General features: G+C 36.7%; 1 protein-coding gene across 2 annotated transcripts in view; it reads left to right on the forward strand.

Annotated features, from left to right (window-relative positions):
• LOC136863916 (electron transfer flavoprotein beta subunit lysine methyltransferase) overlaps positions 1-21429 on the forward strand; it is a 205925-nt gene extending 184496 nt beyond the window's left edge. For both annotated transcript variants that reach the window (XM_067140338.2, XM_067140337.2), the window contains exon 4: positions 17013-21429. In XM_067140338.2, coding sequence (XP_066996439.1) covers positions 17013-17335 — 323 coding nt within the window. In that variant the 3' untranslated portion in view covers positions 17336-21429. The remainder of the gene's footprint in view (positions 1-17012) is intronic.
• Positions 21430-21945: the final 516 nt, after the last annotated feature.

Genomic DNA, 21945 nt, shown 5'->3' on the forward strand with positions numbered 1-21945 from the left:
TTTCATTAAGTACATCTAGTTGTCGTTTTAATTCTTTGCTGTTCTTTTCCCAGATCACAACATCATCTGCAAATAGCAGTAGCTTCATCTTTTTATCTTCATAGGTTTCCTTTGTTTAGTTTACAATTTTGTCCATGACCATAATAAACAAAAGAGGTGACAGCACACTCCCCTGTCTTAGTCCAGTCTTCCTAAACCATTCTGTCATCCCAACTGAGGTCATTACTCTGCTAACACACTTGTTATACATTGCTTGCACCATTTCTAACATTTCTTTTGCAAGTCTTTTTTTAATCATGGTTTCCCAAACCTTCTCTCTGGAGACACTATCATTTGCGTTTTCTATATCTATGAAAGTCATGACCAGATCCTTTCCATATTTCCAGTTTTTTCCAACAGCTGTCTCATGCTGAAGACTGGGTCCTCTATAAACATGGCGTCGGCAGTGCAAGCTTCTAATGAGTGTTCCCAGATTTTGTTAGAAAACGAAGTGAAATGTGCTGTAAGATATACAGAAAATGTTGCAGATGGTGAGAAGAACAGTCAAGGTATTCTCAGTAGTGAAAGTAATCACTCCTTATCTCCAGAAAAAGACATTTGTACCAGTAATATCTATGAACGCGCGTGTGTGTAGGCCTAAAATGACGCCTTCATCTGGCCATGAAACTGTTGAATCACTACACAAAATAATAGAAGTGCTACATAAGGATTTGGTAGAAGCAAACCTTGTAATTAAAAATTACGGTCTGAAAAGACAGATCTGATTGAAGTGGTGGAAAAACTTTAAAAAATGCGATGGTGTTGGTGTTGGCGCGTCGTGGAGTGAGGTAATGTAACGACAAAGGAAAGTGTTACTAACTAGGCCTAATTCATTTGGAAATCATCCTGCAGTAATGAACAGATTCAGCGTTCTACACAAAGTTCGGGAAGAGCAAGGAAGCACTTCTTTCTCCCAAGATGCGAGTTCTCCGACAAAAAATGCCGAATTCACACTGATAACATGATCAAGAAAGTAAGGAAGGAGAAGAAAGTGAAACTGTTTGGTGATAGTCACGGTCGAGGCCTTTCAGCAAATCTAGTAGAACTGCGAGCCAACAGTGAAGTGACAGGTGTTATTCAACCAGGTGCCCCTTTTCAGAAGTAGTGAAACCCCTCTTGAGTAATGCTGATAAACTCTCCTCAAACGACATCATAGTTATTGTCGGTGGAACCAACGACGTAGCCAGAAATGAAGGCCATCAGGTTGCAAGTATTCTGAAAAGGACTCTAGGTAAGCTGACCCATACAAATTTGATAGTTACAATGTGCCCCATAGACATGATTTAACTGACTGGTCAATTGTGAATAAAGCTGTCAAGGACACAAATGAGAAATTCAGGCAAATATGTAGTCATTTCAAAAATTTTACACTGTTAGACATTAGTAAATTAAACCGAACTTCTCATACGAGGCATGGCATGCACTTGAATAGACTGGGGAAGCAATATGTAAGCAAGTTAATACGTAACATAATCACAAGTAAAGATCAGGAAAAGACTGTCCTAGAACTACCTAGTCTGGGGAACATGTGTTAGATTCTGGACCCAATAACATTTCAATCCAGAATGTGGGTCCAGAATTAAATATCAGTAATGACTTGGAGGGTGGGAATAGGCAGTTCAAAATATTTCATCAAAACATTCATTGTCTTAAAAATAAAATTTTAGAATTACATGTAATTTTAAATTCAATACAGGATGTTATGTTTATCTGTTTGGATGAATATTGGTGTAATAATGATGAACTCATTACTCTGGCAAGTAATTGCAGTCGGGTTAATAAAGAGCATGGGGGAGTTTGTATTTTTGCTAAGTCAGGAATTGAATGTAAAGAAAGGAAGGATCTTGAAGTGAATAATTCTGAATTAGAATTTGAACTAACTTCAGTGGAATTTAAGGTTCCCTAGGGTAAAAGGGTAATTCTGTTAACCGTGTACTGATCACCGGATGCTGATGTGGAGATTTTCTTAGGAAAATTAGATCAAGTCCTTCGTAACATTTTTGGTAGGAATAGCAGCGCAGAAGTAATAGTTTGTGGTGATTTTAACATAGATTTTGCTGAAGAAAACCATCAACATCATAACTACTGCATCTTCTTCAAAGCCGTAATCTAAAACAATTTTTACACCCACCTGGGTAATTGCCACCTAAGCTACAATGATAGACAACATTTGTATTAATTTCCATGCAAGCGTCCAATATATATTTTGGATTATCAGATCATCATGCTCAAATTTTACAACTAGAAATTGAGAATGCTAATAAGCATTCAACCAAAATGAAGCAAGCACAATTAACTAATTTTTTCTCTGCAGTTGCATGTGGCAGTTTTATTGAAAGTCTTAAACTTCAGACCTGGACTCCAATAACATTTGGTCGTAGCATTGACCAAAAGTATAGAAACTTTTTAAGAATATTTTTAACACAATTTGAATTACATTTTCCAAAAAACTTGCAGTAATTAATGAATCTTCAAAAAAGCCATGGATCAGGAAGGGTATACGGATTTCAAGTCAGAAATATAAATTACTAAGTAGATTAGCACAGCAGAGTTGTGACCGGGTTTTTTATAAGTATGTTAAAAACTGCAAATCAGTCTATCGAAGAGTTCTTATGGTGGCTAAGATAATTCACAATAACAAGAAAGTTAAAGAGTCGTGCAATAAATCACAAATCATATGGAATGTAATCAAGGGAGAAACCAACAGACACGCAGTTGGAAATAAAGTTGCTGCCATAAATAAAAAAATATAAGGGAATACAAATGAATGACCCTTATCATTTGGCTAATTCTTCTTCTTCTTCTTCTTCTTCTTCTTCTTCTTCTTCTTTTATGACCACATAGGATCACTTTAGTCAGTCCGTTGTTCAGGTCTCTTTGAAGGGATTGTTCGGGCTTTGCGGTCCTCCCAGTACTTCTTCAGACGCTCCGATCTTCGTGCTCTTTCCTCAGTTGAAAATGTTGTTGTTGGTTTGTTTTGTGTAAGGGTAAAGCGGAGGTTTGTATTCTTGAGTTTTGTATTCAATTTTATCTTATTTTTGGTGTCTTCTGTTGTAAGGCCTATTTCCTTCAGATCCTCTCTTACTTCTCTGATCCATTTACATCCTGTTGTGGTATTTTTTGAGACGAGATTGTGTTGTACTAGTTGTTTCAGAAGTCTCGAGTCCTGCATCCTCATGATATGTCCAAAGAATCCCAGTCTCCTCTTACGCATAGTATCTGTAATGGGTTCTAGCTCTTTGTACACGACTTTGTTAGGTATTAACCGCCACTGTCCATCTTTCTGATATTTTTTGTTGATACAGGTTCTTCCAATCCTCCTTTCAATTTTCTGAAGTCTGTCAGTCTTTGATTGTTTATTCAGGTAAAAGAGTGTTTCTGCTGCATATGTAGCTTCCGGTTTTATAACTGTGTTGTAGTGTTTTATTTTTGTATTTATTGATAGACATTTCTTTTTGTAGATATCCCATGTTAATTTTTGTGCTTTAGCTAATCTATTTGTTCTTACTTGGATTGAGATTTTTTCATTTAAGTTATGTGTTATTACTTCTCCAAGATATTTAAACTGAGTTACTATTTTGATTTTATTACCATTTATGATGACTTCTTTTAGCTGTGTTGGTTTTTGGGGCATAATTTCTGTTTTTTCAAATGATATTTTGAGGCCAATTTTATTTGCAATGTTTTGAAGTTCTGATATCTGGGTTTTTGCTTCTTTTATGTCCACTGCTAGTAATGCTAAATCGTCAGCAAAACCCAGGCAATTTGTTTTGATTTTTCGGCCAATCTTTATTTTGGGAGGACATTTTCTAAACCATTCCCTCATTACCATTTCTAGAGCACAGTTAAATAATAGTGGTGAGAGCCCATCTCCCTGCCGTAGTCCAGTTTTAATTTCAAATGTCTCTGATGTTTCACCCCTAAACTTCACTTTTGACTTGGTATTGGTGAGAGTCAATTTTATCATGTTTATTAATTTGGGGTGTAGTCCAAGGTGTCTTAAAATTTTAAACAGAGATTCTCTATGGATGCAATCATAAGCTTTCTTGAAATCTACAAATGTTATCACCATATCTCTGTTTCTTCTCCTGTTATAGTCCATTATCAACTTAAGACTCATGATCTGATCAGGACAGCTCCTCCAGGGTCTGAAACCTCCTTGATATTCTCCTAGTTCTTTCTCAAGTTGTAAACTTATCCTATTAAGGATGATTATTGAAAATATTTTGTATGTTATGTCTAGGAGCGAGATTCCCCTGTAGTTATTAGGGTCGGTTTTGTCCCCTTTTTTGTGCAGAGGATGAATGAGGGCTGTTGTCCAGTGTTCTGGTAGTTCTTCTTTAATCCAGATAGAGACAAGTTGTTGATGGAGGGCAACTTTTGCTGAGGTTCCTGCATATTTCCAGATTTCCGCAAAGGTCTGATCTTCTCCTGGCGCTTTGTAGTTTTTTAATTTATTCAGAGCTTGGTAGACTTCCTTTATTGTGGGGGGATTGATGTTTTCTGGTGATGTTTTTATCGGGGTGTTGGTGTCCAAATGAAGGAGTTCTGTAGGTTCCTCACAATTTAAAAGCTTGTTGAAATGTTCAGCCAGAATTTCTGCATTGTCTTTATTGTTATTGGCTAATTATATAAATGATTTATATTTATCCCTACCATACAAACTTGAAAATGCAAATAAAACAGTTGTATTACCAGAACTCCCAACCTTTGTGCAAAACTCTATGCAGTTAATTCCAGTAACAGGATTGGAAGTTCTTAAAATTATACAGTCTTTGAAGAATAAAACTTCCACAGGTGTAGATGAAATTCCCACAAAACTCATTAAAAAATGTGCTCCTTATCTGGTACAGCCTTTAACTTATCTCATCAATGAATCATTTTCTAGTGGTCAGTTTCCTAATCTTCTAAAAATAGCTGAAGTTATCCCAGTCTTTAAACTTACACGATTTACATAATTACAGACCAATACTTACTGTTATTTCAAAAATATTTGAATGTGCTATGGAAGATCGGCTTACTAAATTTTTAATCAAATATAACTTGTTAAATAATGCACAACACGGGTTCAGAGCTGGCAGAAGTACTTTGTCTGCTTTATCACATTTTACACAGTTGGTTGTAAATGCTCTTGATAATGATGAAACCGTGATTGGATTATTTCTTAACCTTTCAAAGGCATTTGATACTGTTGATCATGAAATATGGTTGCACAAATTATATCAGACTGGAGTTAGAGGAATTGATAACAACTGGTGTAGATCATACCTGGATAAACGATGCTGGTTTGTTGAAATTACACATAGTAACAGTAAAGGGCATATTGAGACATATCACTCTCAGGTAAAAAAACCAACAAAAAAAAAAACAAACATAGACTTAGGTATTCCTCAGGGTAGTATTTTGGGGCCTGTTCTTTTCTTGATCTATGTGAATGATCTTCCTCACAATAATCAATAATTATTAATAATTATTATTAATTAATTATTAATAATCCTGATCCTATGTCTATAGAAACTGCAGCAAATACAGTCCTGTCTAGGTTAGAATCATGGTTCAGGAAAAACAAATTAACATTGAACTTAAAAAAGACCGAATACATGGAATTCAAGGCATCTAACTACCATGACAAAACTGCAAAAAAAAAAAAAAAAAAAAAAAAAAAATCATATATTAAATGCAAATGCAATTGAAAATACATTGACCACAAAATTTTTAGGTGTCCATATAAATGAAAAATTAAGATGGGATTGTCATATTAAAAAAATAGGGAAGTCTCCAAATTCTGTTTGTTTTGCCTTAAGGATTTTGTCTAATAGTTGTCGTGAAGAATATGTCAGAATAGCATATTATGGATATTTCAATTCAATCATCACTTATGCTATTGGTCTCTGGGGCTGCTACAAATCACATCATCGTCGACATAAGACCTATCTGTGTTGCTGCGACGTAAAGCCTGTAGCAAAAAAAAAATCTTAATGTTATTTTTCAAATACGGAAACGAGCTATCAGAATTATATCGAGACGTAACAGGTTAGATCATTGCAGACCATTATTTAAGAGACTAAGGATACTCCTAGTACCAAGCATATACATCATGCAATGCATTCTACATGTAAAAAAAAAATATTGATCACTTCAGAAAGAATTTTGACAATCACAATTACCAGACGCGAACAAGAAATAATATTTTTATCGAGTACAAGAGTAAAACCTTTGCCTTTAGACATGCAGACTCTATTGGAATCAGATTTGTATAATAAGCTTCCAAATAAGATTAAAGATATTAGCCCATCAGTTCATTTACCACAGCTTTAAAAAATCTCCTGCTGAGTAGCTGCTTCTATAGTGCAGAAGAATACACAATAAAGTGCTGGTAATGATGCTATTACTTATTAACTTGTAAATGTTCTTAATATCTAATATATAGCTTTAAAAATATGTTAATGTCACATTGATTATGTACATATTATTAACACCAGACCAATAGATTTTTATTTTGTCTTATAAATATTGGTTATTAATATTATTTCTTATTTAAAAAATTAAGATGTGCTGTCCTAAAAGTGAGGTATTTGGTGTTTCTGTTTTTTTCTTTTTCTTCTTTTAAAAAATGTTCATTATTGTGCATATATTATTGTTAGTATTAGGAAATCACTTGACAACTCCTATACTGTTGGCATATTTCAAAATATGTAATTGTACAGGCTATGGAAGCTAAATAAATGAATGAATGAATGAATAGCTCTTCCACTCCTGAAACCATATTGTTCCTCTTCTAAATCTCCTTCAATCTTTCTTCTCACTCTTCTTTCTAATATTCTTTCCATTATTTTAACTCCCTGCGATGTAAGTGTGATTCATCTATAGTTACCACAAACTTTCTTGTCCCCTTTCTTAAACACTGGTATTATTACCCTTTCTTTCCAGTCTTCTGGCACACATTTGTGTTTCCACATACACTTTAGCGGTCGGTACAACCATTGCATGCCAGCAGGTCCAGCAGCCTTTATCATTTCCACATTGATTTCATCCATCCCTTTTGCTTTTCCCATCTTCATCTTTTGTGCCGCTAACTCCACCTCCAGCATTGTTATATCGTCCTCTATTGCTGAGTCCTCACACTGTATTGCTTCTGTCTCCCCTGTACAATTGTTCACATTCAATAGCTTATCAAAATACTCCTTGCATCTTCTCTTTATCTCTTCTAGGTGTGTTAACAATTCCCCATGTTCCTTTTCCACTAGCTTTGTGATTACTCTTTCTGTCCACTTCTTATAAGTCCATACAGCATCCTTTTACAGCCACATACATACACTTCCATTTTTTGTGTAAATTCTTCCCATCTTTTCTTCTTTTCTTCTTCTACCACCTTACATCTCTGTTTGCTGTTGAAATACTTCCTTTTGCTTTCATTCTGTTTGATCGCAGTTCCATTCTTGCCAGGCTGTCTTCTTTTCTATCACCACTTTCCTATCATCCTCATTCCACCATTGTGTCTTCCGTTCTTTCACTCTTGTAGATGTCCTGCCACAAGCAGTCTCTGCTGCACTAAGAAATGCCTTTTTAAAATTGGTTAACTCCTCTTCTATATTTTCCACTTCAGTAACTGGGATTTTTTGCTTCAATCTCTCCTGAAAATCTTCCTGTACACTTTTGTCTTTCCATTTCCATACTTTTATTTTGCTTTCTCTGATCTGTTTTAGTTTTCCATTTTTCCCAACTGTAATTTTTCCACCACAACTCTATGGTCCCCATCAAATGCTCCTCCTGGCAATGCTGTCACATCCATCAACTTCCTGCAATTTGTCCATTCCCCAAGTATTTCAGGTTCCCTATGGGAATCAATATCTATATCATCTGATGGCCGAACAGGCTACAATTTTTTGGCTATGAGACAAATTCTTTCATTGTGCATTGGCACTGCCGGTGGCTCCAAGTAGCCTACGCAGTGGTCTGCACGGTATGCACTAGCCATGCGTCTTGGTGGTATTGCTGTGTACCAACTAATGAGCCCAACGTAGCACACGGGGGCAGAACGCTGGGAATCAGGAATGAGTTAGCTGAAAAGTTTATAATATCCAATAATGGACCATTTATATTAGAATTATAAATTTTCTCATTCAGGACAAATATTTCAGGTTCCCTATGGGAATCAACATCTATATCATATACAGAGCAAACACATAAGGTTGGTAGGTGCATATGTCCTGCGATTTGTGGTCTATTTCCTGTTGCCCTGCTTACTCGCAACTTATGCTTAACTTTTGGACACCAGTGTATATAATATATACTATGGAAAATTACTACTTTTGCTGAAAATTTTTTATTACAATTTTAGAACATTATCATTAGCATTGTCCCCCTCTGTACCGTAGTGGTTAGTGTTATAAGTTGTCGTCCTTGGGGTCCCAGGTTCGATTCCCGGTGCTGCCAGAAATTTAAGAATGGTAAGAGGGCTGGCACGGGGTTGAAATGGTACGTGCAGCCCACCTTGGGGGGTGTGCCTGAAAAGAGCTGCACCACCTTGGGATTAGGACTCAAACTTATTTTATTTATCATTAGCATTTAACCAAACTACAGTTTTCATTTCTTCCAGCCCCATGTTGTAGGTGTAGCAAGCCTGCCTCTTACCCGGAGGCCCTGAGTTTGATTCACGGCCAGGTCAAAGATTTTTACATTGATCTGAGGGATGGTTTGAGATCCACTCTGCCCACGTGATTAGAATTGAGGAGCTATCTGATGGTGAGATAGCGGCCCTGGTCTAGAAAGCCAAGAATAATGGTTGAGAGTATTTGTTGTGCTGACCACATGACACCTCGTAATCTGTAGGCCTTCTGGCTGAGCAGCGGTCGCTTACTAGGCCAAGGCCCTTCAGGGATGTAGTGCCAGGGGGTTAGGTTTTTAGTTTTCATTTCTATTAGAGCATAGTAAGATAAGATAGTGCCAATAATAATCTGTCTACGCATTAACTTTGTTGGTAATCCTTGAGTAGTTCTTGTGAATTTCAGACTTTAATTGCAATTTTCATTTCTGTTTGTGCTTAGTAATAACTTATTGCAATTAGAATATGTCTGAACATAGTATAAAAATTATTGTAGTGTATTGTAGTATCTTATTAGAAATTAGCGTGATTATTTGATTATTGTAAAATATTTGTGTGGTAGAAATATCTCTAGAAACTCACTTACTAAAATTTTGTTGTTATAATTAGACTAGCAAGATACCCGTGCTTCGCTACGGTAATATACTGAAATTTATAATTGAATGCTTATTGTTTTAGATATATAATCCGCCGAAATTCGCGATCTGACTCGTTCTCTGCGAGAATCCACCAAAATTCCCGATCTATTATTTTACGGCATGTTTCCTCCCATTTTTAAATCTTCCTTTCCAGCAATCGATTTCGTACTTCCCGGGTTAGGCTCAGGTATTCCTCCATGTCAGTTGGGTCCGTAAATCTTTGCCATCTTTTCCTATAATATCTTTAATACGGATATAATCCTTCAGGAGATCCGGCGTGCTGTCATACTGGGTGCCATGGCGGCACTGAACCCGCGACCGGACTGCATTCTTAGTCATTACCCGTCCAGGAGCCGTTTTCATCGCGGTCCGCAATTTGACGACGGTCCGGAATATTACTATTATTATTATTATTATTATTATTATTATTATTACTATTATGTGTTGCTGGAATGGCTGATGACAGGGAAAACCGGAGTATCCGGAGAAAAACCTGTCCCGCCTCCGTTTTGTCCAGCACGAATGCCACATGGAGTGACCGGGATTTGAACCACGGAATCCAGCTGTGAGAGGCCGGCGCGCTGCCGCCTGAGCAACGGAGGATCCTTATAAGTACATTAATAACAGTAAAATCAATTGGTCTCACCTCCTTCTACACCCCACCGCCGTTAAGTTTATTTACAGCCGCCCCCCCCCCCCCCCCGAGAAAGAATTAAAAAGGATGCTTGTTTCTTTATGTTTAAGGGAGATTCCAAACACCAATGTTCACGTCTATTACCTTCAGTTTTGAGATATAAGTATCCACATAAAAATAATTTACTTTTTTTCACTTCATTTCACAATAATCTCTCCTCCCCCTAAATGAATTTTCCCGCAAAAAAATACTTGTTTCTTTAATAGTAAAGGATCTTCTAAATAACAATTATCACGACTCTAACTTCTTCAGTTTTTGATTTATGTGTCCTCATGAAAGGAATTCAACTTCTTTACACTCCCGCCCTCCAAGATGGTTTCCCCCACCAAAACGCCTTTTTCTTTGTTTTTAAAGGAGATCCAAATACGAATTTTCACGTCTGTAACAACTTTAGTATTAGATGTATGTATTCTCATACAATTAAGTCAACTAATGTTTCAATTCTTTCACCCCCCCCCCCCTGCATTGGATTTTCCGAGAATACGTGTTTCTTTACTTTTAAAGCAGATTGCAAATATCAAATTTCACGTCTGTAACTTCTTCATTTTTGAGATATCAGTAGCCTAATTAAAAGAATTCTTCACCATTTTCAGTCACTTTTACCCCCCCCCTCCCCGTCCTCCACCCAGGTGGTATTTCCGAAAACTAAAAATACACTTTATTTGTGTTTAATAGAGATAAAAAAATACCATTTTTCACTTCTGTAACATGTTAAGTTTTTTAGATATCCGTAAAAATTCTCATTTTAAAATTTCACCCCTTTTGGGTTCCCCTTAAGTAGAGTTTCCAAGAACAAATAACCTATATTTCTTTACATTTATAGGAGATTTACACCCACATTTTACGTCTGTAACATTTTACGATTCCAGGATATTCTGTAGATATAGTCTTTCAAAAAATTCACCCCAATTTGTCACTCCTGTTTAACCGCCATTAATTGGCTTCTCCAAAAACTAAAAAATACGTGTTTCTTTATTTTTAAAGGAGATCCCATATGCGAATTATCAGTTCTGTAATATCTTTCGTTTCTGAGATATGTGTATCCTCATTAAAAGCATTCAACCCATTTTTCACCCTTTTACACCCCTCCTATTAGGACTTACTGGAAACAAAAAAATAAAAAATACGTGTTCCTTTATTTTTAGAGGAGATTCTAACCACTAATGTTTACATCTGTAAATTTTAAAGTTTTAAGATGGTGACACACTCATTTTAAAAAATTCACCCCCGTTTTCACCCCCCAATATTTGGATTTTCCAAAAACGAAAAAATACCTGTTTCTTTACTTTTAAAGTAGATCCAAAATACCAATTTTCAGGTCTGTAATATCTTCAGGTTCTGAAATATAAGTATCCTCATGAAAGGCATTCAACCCATTATTCACCCTTTTACACCCTTCCTATTGGGATTTTCCGAAAACAAAAGAATGCGTGTTTCTTTATTTTTAAAGGAGATTCTAAATACCAATTTTTACATCTATAAACTTAAAAAGTTTTGAGATATAGATACACTCATTTTAAAAAATCACCCCCTTTTCACCACCCCCCCATTAATTGTATTTTCCACAAACAAAAAATACGTGTTTATTTATTTTTAAAGGAGATCCCAAACACCAATTTTCAGGTCTGTAATATCTTCAGGTTCTGAAATATAAGTAGACTCATGAAATGCATTCGACCCCTTTTTCAACCTTTTCCACCCTTCCTATTAGGATTTTCCGAAAACAAAATATACGTGTTTCTTTATCTTTAATGGAGATTCTAAATACCTATTTTTACACCTATAACCTTTAAAAGTTTTGAGATATAGATACACTCATTTTAAAATATTACCCCTTTTTTACCCCCCTTAATTGGGTTTTCCAGAAACAACAAAATACGTGTGGTTCTTTATTTTTAAAGGAGATCCCAAACACCAATTTTCAGGTGTATAATATCTTCAGTTTCTGAGATATAAGTAGTCTCATTAAAGGCATTCAACCCCTTTTTCACCCCTTTTCACACCTCCTATTGCGATTTTCCGAAAACAAAAAAATACGTGTTTCTTTATTTTTAATGAAGATTCAAAATACCAATTTTTACATCTGCAAACTTTAAAAGTTTGGAGATATAGATTCACTAATTTTAAAAATTCACCCCCTTTTCACCCTCCCATTAATTAGATTTTCCAAAAACAAAAAATACGTGTTTCTTTATTTTTAAAAGAGATCAAAAGTACCAATTTTCAGGTCTGTAATATCTTCAGTTTCTGAGATATAAGTACCGGTATCATGATTAAAGGCATTCAACACATTTCCCCCCATTTTCACCCTTTTTCACCCCTCCTATTGGGATTTTCTGAAAACAAAAAAATACGTGTTTCCTTATTTTCAAAGAAGATCCTAAATACCAATTGTTACATTTGTAAACTTTTAAAGTTTTGAGATATAGGTGCACTCATTTTAAAAATTCACCCCCCCTTTTCACGCCCTTAGCAACGGAATATCCCAAAATCCTCTCTTAGCGAGCACCTACATATTAATATGAATGTATCCCCAAAATTTCATTTCATTATGTCCAGTAGTTTTGGCTCGGCGATGATGAATCAGTCAGTCAGGACAAGCTATTTTATATATATATAGAATAGGCTTAAATGGAGCTTAGACTTGTGTAATTCTTGTGTATTCCTTTCGGCATTCAGTTATTAATGTCAGTTTCCATCCTATTAGGGTGTTGTAGGTTAAAATATATAGTATGACTAAGTAGTATTGTAGTGTGGTAGTATATTAATTACCATACTGTTGTGTGATCTTTGTGTACTATCATAGACAATATTTCTTTCCCTTCATTTTTTGAGCACAGAAGAAGTTATCTTATTTTTCTATTTCTTTTCATTATTCAGTAAATAATGACTAAGTAGTGCAAGTATAGGTACTGTGGGTGTGGCCAGGCATTAAGGAGTATGAGGGAGGAGTAGGAGAGTTTGAGGGAGATAATTAGGATTCTCTCAGAGGACAGGAAGAAAGGTAGGCCTCCATCATACAATGTACAGGATACAGTAGGTATAAAAAAGGAATGGGAAGAGACTGGGGAATTGTAGAAGGCAGGTGGTATAATATTTTAAGGGGAAGGACATTACAGGCTAAGGGCTCTATTTAGGATCAGAATTCAGGACAGATGTCTGTGAAAGATCAGTACGAGTCACTGCAGGTAGAACAGCAGAGGGAAGATGAAGAACAGGGAACTGTTGCTGAGAAGTGTGGAAATTGAATGAAAGGAAAAGTAGCTTCTGCAGCCGTCAGAAAGGATAGGGCTGACCAGGAGTGTAGGGGATCAAATGAGGTAGGTAGAGTTGAGGCTCTAGTCATGGGGGATTCCATTGTTAGACATGTGGGGAAAGTGTGTGTGGAGAAAAAGGAACCAGGGTAGAGTGTTATCCAGGAATTAGGTTGAGGCAGATGTTGAGAAAAGTGGAAAAGAAGGATGATGGAAAGGAGAAGGTGGTAGTGTTTCACATTGGTACCAACAACGTAACGCAAGCAGGTATAAGTACCAACATAGTTCGGGATTTGTAGGATCTGGTAAATGCAGCGCAGGTGAAGTTTAAGGAAGCAGAGATTCTTATCACTAGAATAATGTGTAGGAGGGATACTGACTGGAAGGTGATTGGGATTGGGTGTTTGGGAAACTGTTAGTGAGATTTCTAGATCCTAATGGGTGGATAGGAGATAGGGATCTGCACTCAGATGGCCTTCACCTAAACCGCAGTGGTTTTGTTTGTTTAGAAGGCTTATAGAGAGCTACATTCAGGGAAATGGGATGGTCTAGGGAGCGGTGATAAGAGTAAAGGGATATGGAAATCAAGCAGGGATGACATAAACATGTTAGTGTTGAACTGGAAGTATTGTAAAGAAAGGAATAGAATTAAGTAATTTAATGGATATATACTTACCAAATATTTTAAGAGTAGTTGAATCATGGCTGAGAAATGATATAACGGATGCAGAAAATTTTTCATGGAACTGGAGTGTGTATCATAGAGATAGGTTAGGAATGGTAGGTGGGGCGGGGGAGTATTCATTCTGGTGAAAGAAGAATTTGTAAGCTACGAAAAAGTTAAGGATGAAAAACATGAAATTCTGGGTGTAAGGCTCTTCTCTAAAGATAATAGGCAACTTGATGTCTTTGAAGTGTACAGACCAGGAAAGGGTAGCGCTGACGCTGATTCAGAATTATTTGATAATATAATCAGCTATGTTGGAAATGATATGGAAAGGAATGTGATAGTAGCGGGTGGTCTCAATTTACCAAATGTCAATTGGGAAGGTAATGCGACCAACAGGAAGCATGACCAACAAATGGCAAATAAGTTAATATGGGAGGGGCAGCTGATTCAGAAAGTGATGGAACCAACTAGAGGGAAGAATATTTTGGATGTGGTGCTGATAAAACCAGATGAGCTCTATAGAGAAACCGAAGTAATAGATGGTATTAGTGATCACGAAGCTGTTTTTGTCGTAGTTAAAAATAAATGTAAAAGAAAGGAAGGTATTAAAATTAGGACTATTAGGCACAGTACCATATGGCTGATAAAACAGGCATGAGGGAGTTTTTAAGAAGTAACTATGATCACTGGAAAATGGTAAATAAAAATGTAAACAGACTCTGGGATGGATTTAAAGTAATTGTTGAGGAATGTGAAAATAGGTTTGTACCTTTAAAGGTGGTAAGGAATGGTAATGATACACTATATTATAACAGAGAAGTAAAGAGACTAAAAAGGAGGTGCAGGTTGGAACGAAATAGAGTTAGAAATGGTTATGGAAGTAAGGAGAAATTGAAGGAACTTACTAGGAAATTGAATCTAGCAAAGAAGTCAGCTAAGGATAACATGATGGCAAGCATAATTGGTGGTCATACAAATTTTAGTGAAAAATGGAAGGGTATGTATAGGTACTTTAAGGCAGAAACTGGTTCACAGAAGGACATTCCAGGAATCATTCATAAACAAGGGGAGTGTGTATGCGAGGATCTTCAAAAGGCAGAAGTATTCAGTCAGCAGTATGTAAAGATTGTTGGTTACAAGGATAATGTCCAGATAGGGGAGGTGAGTGATACTAAAGAAGTATTAAAATTTACCTATGATAACAATGGCATGTACAATAAGATACAAAAGTTGAAAACTAGAAAAGCAACTGGAATTGATAAGATTTCTGGGATATGCTAAAGACAATGGTTTGGTATGCAGTACCATATCTACTTATTTGATTATTGTTTGCATGAAAGAGCTATACCAAATGAAAGGAAAGTTGCTATATTGTTCCCTGTTTATAAAGGCAAGGGTGATACACATAACACTTAAAATTACTGGCTAGTCAATTTGACATGCATTGCATGTAAGCTTTGGGAAAGCATTTTTTCTGATTATATTAGACATGTTTGCATAATTAATAACTGGTTCAATAGGAGGCAGTTCGGGTTTAGGAAATGTTATTCCACCGATGCTCAGCTTGTGGGATTCCAGCAATATATAGTAGATATCTTGGATTCAGGAGGTCAGATGGACTGTATCGCGGTTGATCTACCTGCGGCGTTTGATAAGGTAGATCATGGGAATCTACAGGCAAAAGTGAGTGCAATTGGACTAGACAAAAGTGTGAGTGAATTGGTGGCTACATTTCTAGAAGATAGACTCAGAGTATTAGAGTAGGCATTGCTTTATCTGACCTGGCAATAATTCCTCAAGGCAGTATTATTGGACAGTTTATGTCTTCTTATGTATATATGAATGATTTGAGTAAATAAGTGAATCAGAGATAAGGCTTTTCGCAGATGATGTTGTTCTGAATAAAGTAATAAAAAATTCACAAGTTTGTGATCAACTGCAAAATGACCTCTATAATGTGGGATGGACAGTAGGCATTGGTATGATGATAAATGGGGTTACAAGTTAGGTTGTGAGTTTCACAAATAGGAAAAGTCCTCTCAGTTTTAATTACTGCATTGATGGGGGGTGGAAGTTCCTTTTGGGGCTCATTGCAATTACCTAGGTTTTAATATAAGGAAAAATCTTCAATGGGGTAATCACATAACTGGGATTGTAAATAAAGGTTACAGATCTCTGCATATGGTTATGTGAGTATTTAGGGGATGTAGTAAGGATGTAAAGGGTCCGACTCGTTGGCTGAACGGTCAGCGTACTGGCCTTCGGTTCAGAGGGTCCCGGGTTCGATTCCCGGCCGGGTCGGGGATTTTAATCGTCTCTGATTAATTCTTCTAGCCCGGGGACTGGGTGTTTGTGTTTGTCCCAACACTTTCCTCTTCATATTCACACAACACACTACACTACCAACCACCACAGAAACACGCAATAGTGATTACATCCCTTCATATAGGGTTGGCGTCAGGAAGGGCATCCGGCCGTAAAACAGGGCCAAATCCACATGTGCGACACAGTTCGCACCCGCGACCCCACAGGTGTGGGATAAGCGGTCGAAAAAGAAGAAAGAAGAAGTAAGGATGTAAAGGAGAGGGCATATAAGTCTCTGGTATGACCCCAACTAGAGTATGGTTCCAGTGTATGGGACCCTCACCAGGATTACTTGATTCAAGAACTGGAAAGTATCCAAAGAAAAGCAGCTGGATTTGTGCCTGGTGATTTTCGACAAAAGAGTAGCATTACAAAAATGTTGCAAAGTTCCAAGCTGTCACCAGAGATATGGCATGGAATGACATTAGTAGACGAATAAGTTTGAGTGGTGTCTTTAAAAGTAGGAAAGATCACAATATGAATATAAAGTTGGAATTCAAGATGACAGATAGTGGCAAATATTCATTTATAGGAAGGAAAGTTAGAGATTAGAATAACTTTCCAAGGGAGATGTTTAATAAATTTCCAATTTCTTTGCAATCATTTAAGAAAAGGCTAGGAATACAACAGATAGGGAATGTGCCACCTGGGCAACTGCCCTAAATGCAGATTAATAGTGATTGATTGAATCTTTTTTTTTTTTTTCTTTCTTCTGTCCTTTTTCACTGATTGAATCATTATCTTTCAGTTGCTGGTGTTGCAGTTGCTATGAATGCTGCCCTAAACAAGGTGATAGTGGATGTTACAACAGAGAATCTTGTTGGACGGTTGGATCTTACATGGGATTGCATTCTAGTTGGAGATTTATTTTATGATGAAGATTTTGCAATTAAGCTCCTTCCCTGGCTTCAGAATCTCAAACGTCAGGGAAAATCTGTCTATGTGGGTGATCCAGGCAGGTTGCCATTTAAGAAAATCCAGGAAAATATAGTTCGTCTTGTAGAATATTCACTTCCAGAAGACTTTGAGAATCGAGGATTTACCACAGCCTGTGTATGGAAATTTGCTTAAAAATTGGTTGAAATTTCTCTCTCACAATGGCCAGTCTGGTAAATGTAATTGAAAATGAATGAATGAATGAATGAATGAATGAATGAATGAATGAATGAATGAATCTGAGATTTGTGCCATATGAAATGAAGACTGAACTTAATATATATTTTCCATATAATTGTGTCAAATACATAACTATTTATTTGCTGATCTTTTTATACAGTAGAGCCATAGATATTATTCTGTCACATGAGTTTCAGTGTCTCAGGAAATTGAAGTCTTCAGAACTTAAATTTTGAGTATGTTGTGGCAAAAAATATTCAATGATTTGTTTTCTCACTCAGCTGCCAAACAAGGTAATTGAACCATCAATAACAGTGAATGATGTGTTCACATTTCTAGCTGTAGTATACCTCCATTGAATTTAATCCTTTATTTGGCAAATTGTGACCAAAATTCCTAAAAAAAAAAAAAAAAATTAATAGTGTTGCAATTCACATTGACATCCACATTTTAAACTGAGGGATACAGAGATCAAAATGCTTATGTCTGCAGGCATTAGATTGCTTGTGAACAACTTTACAAATAAAGAGTTAAAGTGTTTCATGGAGAAATGCTCACTTTATGTGAAACATGATTTATTCTTTTGTTGTATTTTAATATTATGATGAATATTAAAAAACTCTGAGATCGTAGTTAAATTCAGATTTACGCAGTATAATATGAGAGAAAACTAAATTAGTTTCATGCAATATTTCTTTGGAGTTATGATCAGCAATTTTATATATAGACTTTGTCACAACCTAAGGGAAATATGGTTTTTACTCACGTGTATCTACACGTTTTGAAATGAAAATTCAAGCTTAAAATTTGGGATACAAGGTACAAGTGGGAAGTTACTAAATCCACTTTCATTAGAGTTCAAATACTTTTTAAATGTAATGACGCCTCAAGATTTTGCATAAGAGATTGTGTTTCATTATATTCTGTAACATTTTATTGAATATTAAAAAAGTATTATAGTTTCTAGGACTTCATTTGTAGCCGAATACACTCCCTTGCCATTTGCACTTCCATTTTATCACACAAAAAAGTGGAAAAATATTAGGCCTGTTACCAGCCCTTGTTATGTAATACATAATTATAATTTTTATTTACAGGTATACATGAAACTGTTTATTTAATATTAATATAGTTCTTTTACAGAAACCTGTAAACTTTGACTTACCTGTTATCACATAGAATTCTTGGTCTGTAGCATGATTACAGTGTTTCTCTGCAAATTGAATCACTTCAGGTTTGAAACTTGCTGTAAAACCTTTCTCCCTAACTCACTTATGAGCAGAGTTACACTAGAACGCAAATTATGGGATCGTAATTACTGGACTCGATCTTACACCTTACATCTTGCACATGCCATATAGGTATTGGTATACTGAAATTGCAGCCAGTTCAAAAGTGTCACATTCTGTCTATCTCATTAGGGCAGGGGATCCATATTTACCTATTTATTTTTCACCAAACAAGAGGAGAGAGCTGCTGCAACTAAAGCGAATGAGACAGTCCCACCTTGAACTGAGAGTAGGCATTTGTGCTGTGGTGTGTACCTTGTATTTATACTGAGATATCGAAAAAGTCAATGCAAGATAAGCTCACCAGACAAAAATTATTCACCCCTGGAGATATCGTTACAAGCATTATTTTATACCATGTAACTCTGCCTCTGGACTTGATAACCGCCTGGAGTCAGTTAGGAAGTGAGTCTACAAGGTTGTGCAGGTATCTTGTATGTTGATGTCGGTGTTTTACTGGCTGTTCCAACATGTCACACACAGATTTTAAATGGGGTTCAATTCAGGTGATTTTGCAGGCCATTTGAGATGTAATGGGGTGGAGGAGTGTTCATAAAATCAGTCACATATACATCCAGCCTGATGAACTTTGCTGTTGTCATCTTGAAAATTCAGGTTATCAATAACATACTCATCATGCAGATGTTGACTGAAAGGACAACACCTGATCATCCAGTATGTTTAAATAAACATGCTGGTTCATGTTAGTGGTCACCTCAGTGAGTGGGCCCAATCCGTGATACGAAAAACACCCCCAAAATATCACAGACCCAACTCCGGTTTGCACCTGACCTTGCATACATCCAGGATGAAATGCTTCATTTGGCCTTCAATGCACTTGACAATGCGCGTCATTGAAATACAGGCAAAAATGTGATTCATCAAATTACGTTACATTTCGCCACTCAACTACTGTCCATGTTCGATGATTTCTAGCCCATTGGAGATGCGCAGTTTTATGTGCCTGTGTAAGCAATGGCATCTTCTGAGGTGACCAACTCCAAATGTTCACTGCATGCAGTTCCCGTCGCAATGGTCTCTTAGTAACAGGTTGGTATGGACCTTCATTCACTGACAGCATTAATTCCTGTCAGGTTTGGAAGTGATTTTAATTCACAAGCAGTGAAACACGTCTCCAGTCCCTCTCAGTCAGGATCTTTTTCTGACCATAATTCTGACATCGTGTTTCGTAGCCACATGTAATACACCACTGCTTGCAGACACGTTGGACAGTCTGCTGCAGATCACCAACAAATCCAGCAACATCATGCACCGTACAGCCATGAGCACGGCCAAACACAATTGCCCCTTTTTGCCATTCTGTCACATCCTTACATCTACCCATGTTGACATACACTGCCCGCATGAAACATCAATGTCTCACTGATTGTTGCCGCCTTATGCTCACATAAAGGTAGTGCACATGCGCTTAAGCATGGGACTCATTCGCTTTGCCATGTGTAGAGGCTTAACGATCCATCTGCATGTGCACTAGGGTGAATAATTTTTTTCTGGTGAGCTTATGAGTGGAGATAAATTTTCTCCTTCAATTTCATATTGAAAATTAGGGTGTGTGTGATGTACATGATAGGGGGATATACATGAATAAAAATAGTATTGGGTACTCTCAGCAAACTACATTTGAGAGTTTTGTACAAAGCATGGGAATGAGTTATCTTTCATGCTTCAGGAATGAAATTGTATTTTACTGAGAGTCAGAACAGGACCTGTTCAAATAAAAATAAAACTTTGAAAATAACTTTAGGGGGATTATCTTCAGCCTTATTAGCTCTGTCTCCTTTTGAATGTTATAATAGAATGCTCCTAACACTGTTTCCACTCATGAAAGTGGTCCTGGTAGGCAGTGCATAGTAAAGTCTGCAATTTCAGTTTGGGAAATATTAAAAAATTTTCTATGGCTAGGTCAGGTGAGTAGGAGGAATGGGAAACACATTTGTCTTCCTGATCAAAAAAAAATCATCAATTAACAGCGATTTTTGAACTGGCACTTTTTCATGTTGGAGTATCCATGTGTTGTTTCTTCACAAGCATGTATTTTTTTCCCTCCTGATATCTTCTCTCAAACATCTCAAGACATCAAGACCATGCCAGTGGTTCACCATTTGACCCTCAGACTGGAATTCATGGTGTACATCACCACTGATGCCAAATAACCCTTCAAACATGGGAACTACTTATAATACTGCACACAACACATTTTCTGGTAACCATAGAATTTCTTCATGATTTATTACGTCCCCATAAGCATTTTCCTCAGTTTGAAGCAGGATCAAATTTTGATAAGATGCTCGTGATATTCCAGACATCTCGAGAATCAAAACACATACTCAACACATTCGGAAACTAACAGCTGCTGAGTGATAAAAAGTTGTTTTAAGAATGTGCGGCAAATGGCATGTTTCTTTGGAAGGATACCACTGTATAAGGTCACTCACTTGAAGCCACTGAGATTTTGCGTCAGTACAGTATTTTCAAAGTTTGGTTATTTCTTGAACAGGCCTCATAAGTACTAGACTGTTATCAGTGTTATAACAAGCTTGTAATAGGAAAGTACTTTTGAAATTTTTCTTATATAGGCCTAATCTTTTATTACTGGCCTAGCTGGATTGCTCATGGCAGGTGTTTGTGTTGTTACCTTTCTTTATTCAGTCCTTAACATCTTACATATGGTGTAAAAAAAAATTCCTCGGGGCCAATTTGTTATATCTTATTTTTGAGAATAAAGTTGTGCATCTCATTATAGAAACTTGTCTTTTATTCATATTGGACCAAAATTGTGGTCGTAACATTGTGTTGAAATTGTGGTGACACGTTGTTCTCACATGGCCACTGACATTACCTTCCAGCTGTTAAGGCCATGCGTGACCAATTTTTCATCACGTACCCTAGCACAATTCCCGCCTTCCTGATCCACTTACCTTAACCCAACTGTGCACAGGTAAGTAATTGCCGTTCATATTGACACTCATCTAGGAAATAGGAGTACATCTGTTGCCCAGTTCAAAGAAAACATTGTCGAACGGCTAACGGGTACCGGTATCAAAAATCTTGACATTCCCTCACAAGTACCTGAAGAACAGGTAACCCCACCGTCTGGAGGTTGTAGGTCAGCAGGGAAGATAGAGATGCATTTAGCATTATGAAGAGATCTATCGGGAATCAGGAAAGCAGTTCTTGAGGATGAAAACTCTATTGTCTAAGTTCAAATGCCCAATGCTTAAAAAATTCTTCCTGTTGGACTTTTTCTTCAAAGTG

Source organism: Anabrus simplex, chromosome 2 (assembly GCF_040414725.1).
Source record: "Anabrus simplex isolate iqAnaSimp1 chromosome 2, ASM4041472v1, whole genome shotgun sequence".
Lineage (NCBI taxonomy): Eukaryota > Metazoa > Arthropoda > Insecta > Orthoptera > Tettigoniidae > Anabrus > Anabrus simplex.